Source organism: Athene cunicularia (assembly GCF_003259725.1).
Source record: "Athene cunicularia isolate RWA chromosome 1 unlocalized genomic scaffold, athCun1 chr1_part2, whole genome shotgun sequence".
NCBI lineage: Eukaryota > Metazoa > Chordata > Aves > Strigiformes > Strigidae > Athene > Athene cunicularia.
In genome coordinates this window covers 66,471,463-66,474,532 of record NW_020799092.1, presented here as the reverse complement: position 1 = coordinate 66,474,532, position 3,070 = coordinate 66,471,463, and the positions used below count along the sequence as shown (strand labels likewise).

The 3,070-nt window shown below is 38.3% G+C and overlaps 1 protein-coding gene across 1 annotated transcript; it reads left to right on the top strand.

Moving 5' to 3' along the window:
- The first annotated feature begins 6 nt into the window (after positions 1-6).
- Positions 7-2,841, top strand: TPRKB (TP53RK binding protein). The gene is made up of 4 exons (XM_026841007.1): positions 7-355; positions 1,082-1,204; positions 1,505-1,681; positions 2,506-2,841. Exons 1-4 carry the CDS (start codon positions 215-217, stop codon positions 2,590-2,592), a joined length of 528 nt encoding a protein of 175 aa, XP_026696808.1. The 5' UTR covers positions 7-214; the 3' UTR covers positions 2,593-2,841.
- Positions 2,842-3,070: the final 229 nt, after the last annotated feature.

Genomic DNA, 3,070 nt, shown 5'->3' with positions numbered 1-3,070 from the left:
GAGGTGCGGCCTGCCTCCGGCCGTGGAGGCCGCATGCGTGGAGTTTCCCGTCTGGGAAGCGTGGAAAACCATACACGAATAGTTAAGTGTTATTAAAATTGTGTTTTGTACGAGGCAAGAGCGTGTCCGTCCTTGTATAACCGTTACTTTGGCAAACGCCGTAGGGCCGGTGTTGCAGAGCGCTCCCGGGGCCGGTCTGCGCCAGCGGGGCGAGATGGATTTAACGCATCAGCTGGAGCTGTTCGCCGGCTGCAGCGTGACTCTCCTCCTCTTCAACCACGTGAAAAATGCCGCTGCTCTAAGGAAAAAAGCCATGGAAGGATCCATTGAAGGGGCATTAATAAACCCCGCAATGGTGGGTGGGTGCCTGTGTCCTCCCGTTTCTACCGCGTTACCGTTTGAGGGCCGTTGCGGCAACCCTTCTCGGTGGGAGCTCTGTGAACGATGACCGGTGTTTGTAATCGCTGTCACACGCGTTGCTGTACGCGCACTTCGCTTTCTCTGCGCAAATGCCTCTCCTTTGGTTTCGTTACAGTGTAACGGCTCATCTGTGTAAAAGAAGGAGCCGTGGCAGGATTGGCCAAAACAACTGTCGTCTTGATTCACTTCACATCCTGCTTGGTGGAGCTATTTAAATTTACTTGTGTCTGTAAAATGTAGCAGTAATTGCTTAATGCTGTGAAAAAGCCACTATTTGGAGCCCTTGTTGACATTAAAGCCCATAACTAGTTTCTGAATCTCGACTTCTTTTGTTAGAATTACCAAAGCAATAGCTAGGGAACAGAGAAAAAAACTCTAATCTGGCAATTTACTAACAGCTTTATTAATGTGATTATTTTTTTCAGAAGATTTCAGTAACCTGATTGAGTGTAATGCTTTTGTTAATGTCAGGTATTGCCCCACGCAGGAAATAAATCACATTGATTATGGAAGAGCAAGAATTGCTAAAATAACTAGCAGAACACTGTTTTGCTCACTTCTACGATTACAGACTTAGGCCATCAAAATTGAGGAGTCAGGATTTTTTCAGAGTTCAAAATAGCATGTTAAATTTCTATTTAACTTCTGTTGTGTTTTACAGATTGTAGATCCTTTTCAAATTCTTGTGGCAGCCAACAAAGCAGTTCATCTACACAAGACAGGTAAAATGAAGACCAGAACCCTCTATGCAGAAATTATTTTCAGCCTTTCACCAAACAACAATGTAAGATTTACTGAACAAATTTCTTTCTTTTTTTTTTTTTCCAGAGAAGCTTGCTAAGATCCATGCAGCCAAATTAAATATGTGTATTCACTTACCTGTTTACCTGGCTACTGATAGAAGTTACTGGTATTTTTAATAACACTCATATGCTGTTACCTCTTGTAGCTTGTCAGAATTCCATTAATGTAAAACATGTGTCAGTTTATACTGTTGGTTGATTTGACCCAGTAACTGAAAAGGTTGCTTATATATAGTGAGGAAGTGGCTCATAATATTTTGGTATTTTTCATCTTTTCTTAGATTTCAGATGCATTTAAAAAGTTTGGCATTTCAGACAGTGACACAGCAGTACTCATTGTTCTGGTTTTGGACAGAGAAAAAAATGTAAATCTGGAAGATATAGCATCTCAGGTAGAAGGCCAACAGGTTTCTCTAGATGAACTCCCCCAACTAACAGACACTGCCAAAGTTAAAAAGGTATGTATCCAAACAAGATGACTGGCATAGAGAAAAGGGATAGTTGATTTAGTTGTCTGATTAAATATAAGTGGACATAATTAAGTTAGTGTCTGTCTTTCTTTAGTACAGTAGGAAACTTGTTTTAAGTGAACCTTGATTATTTATTTCTTAAATTTTTTTTTTACCTGAAAAGTTGTCACCCTGACAAATTTTAAGCCTTCGGATTCTTAACATGGAAATTGGAACGTAAAAATAAATTCCAGATTGCTGCCTACCATTTAGGCACTTTTGCTTCCTGTTTTCTCAGGCAAATATCCATTTAATTAAAAATACATTTTCAGTCCTGAACAGCTTCACAATCTGAAGCACATAAATAGTCCCAGCATGGGCGGCTAAAATAAAAATGGGTTGATTAGCTGCTAGTAGCTGTGTTGGGGCATGTGTGCTCTCAAACAGATTACCATATTCTAGGTAGGTATCTTGAAGCATGTGTTTCACTTGATAAAATTCAAGTAACTTAAATAATCTTGATCGTGTCCCATCAAAGTAATGATGGGAGACATATGAATAGAACTGGACAAATCATAGCATATAACATGTGGAGCTAAAAGTGCTGCTTTCATTCAGTTTCTTAGCTTTCCTTTATGTCTTTCACTTTGATAATTTGTTTGGTTCCTCAGTCCCAAGTTTGTCTGGCAGTCACAACAAGATAGGAATTTCCAGTGTAAAAAGTGCAAGAGGGGGAAAATATTTTCTTTTATATGTATTTTTAGAAGATATGTGATCAGTTTTTTTCTTTCTTATACAGCTTTTATGTTTTTCTTGTTCTTTTTTTACTGCAGATGTACAAAGTAACTCCACAAGAAGAAAAAATTGGCACCTTATTGGATAGTATTGTTTGCAGAATGTCAACAAAAGATGTTTTATAAAAATATGGAAATAAATATTTTTTAAAGGCAAAAGAGGGCTTTTTAAGATGTAAAAACATTTCGTTGCAATTCATCCTGCATTTCAGAGAAAGTGGTGTAGTACTGAGTAGTTTGATGACATCTGAGCTTTAACCATAAAAGAACAAGCCTGGATATGGGGGTAATATGAGCTGTGTTCTAAGCACAGAGAGTAATTCTGCTGTTCAAAGCAGAATTTGCCATTGGCATTTCTGTCCGTTTTCTTAACAAAAAAAAAAAATATCACTTTTGTCAGTACCTTAAGTTGATCATAAACAGAAGGCTTGGAAATCTGTACTTTTCACTTTCATCAAATATTTTGCTAGTACCAGATAGGATTCAAACATTGTAAACCATTTTTATTAACCCTCCCCTGATATGTTTTCTTTTGGCACACCTGATGGAGGTTAGCCTTTTAATGATACTACTGCCGGAAAAGATGTCTCTGGCACGAAGTATT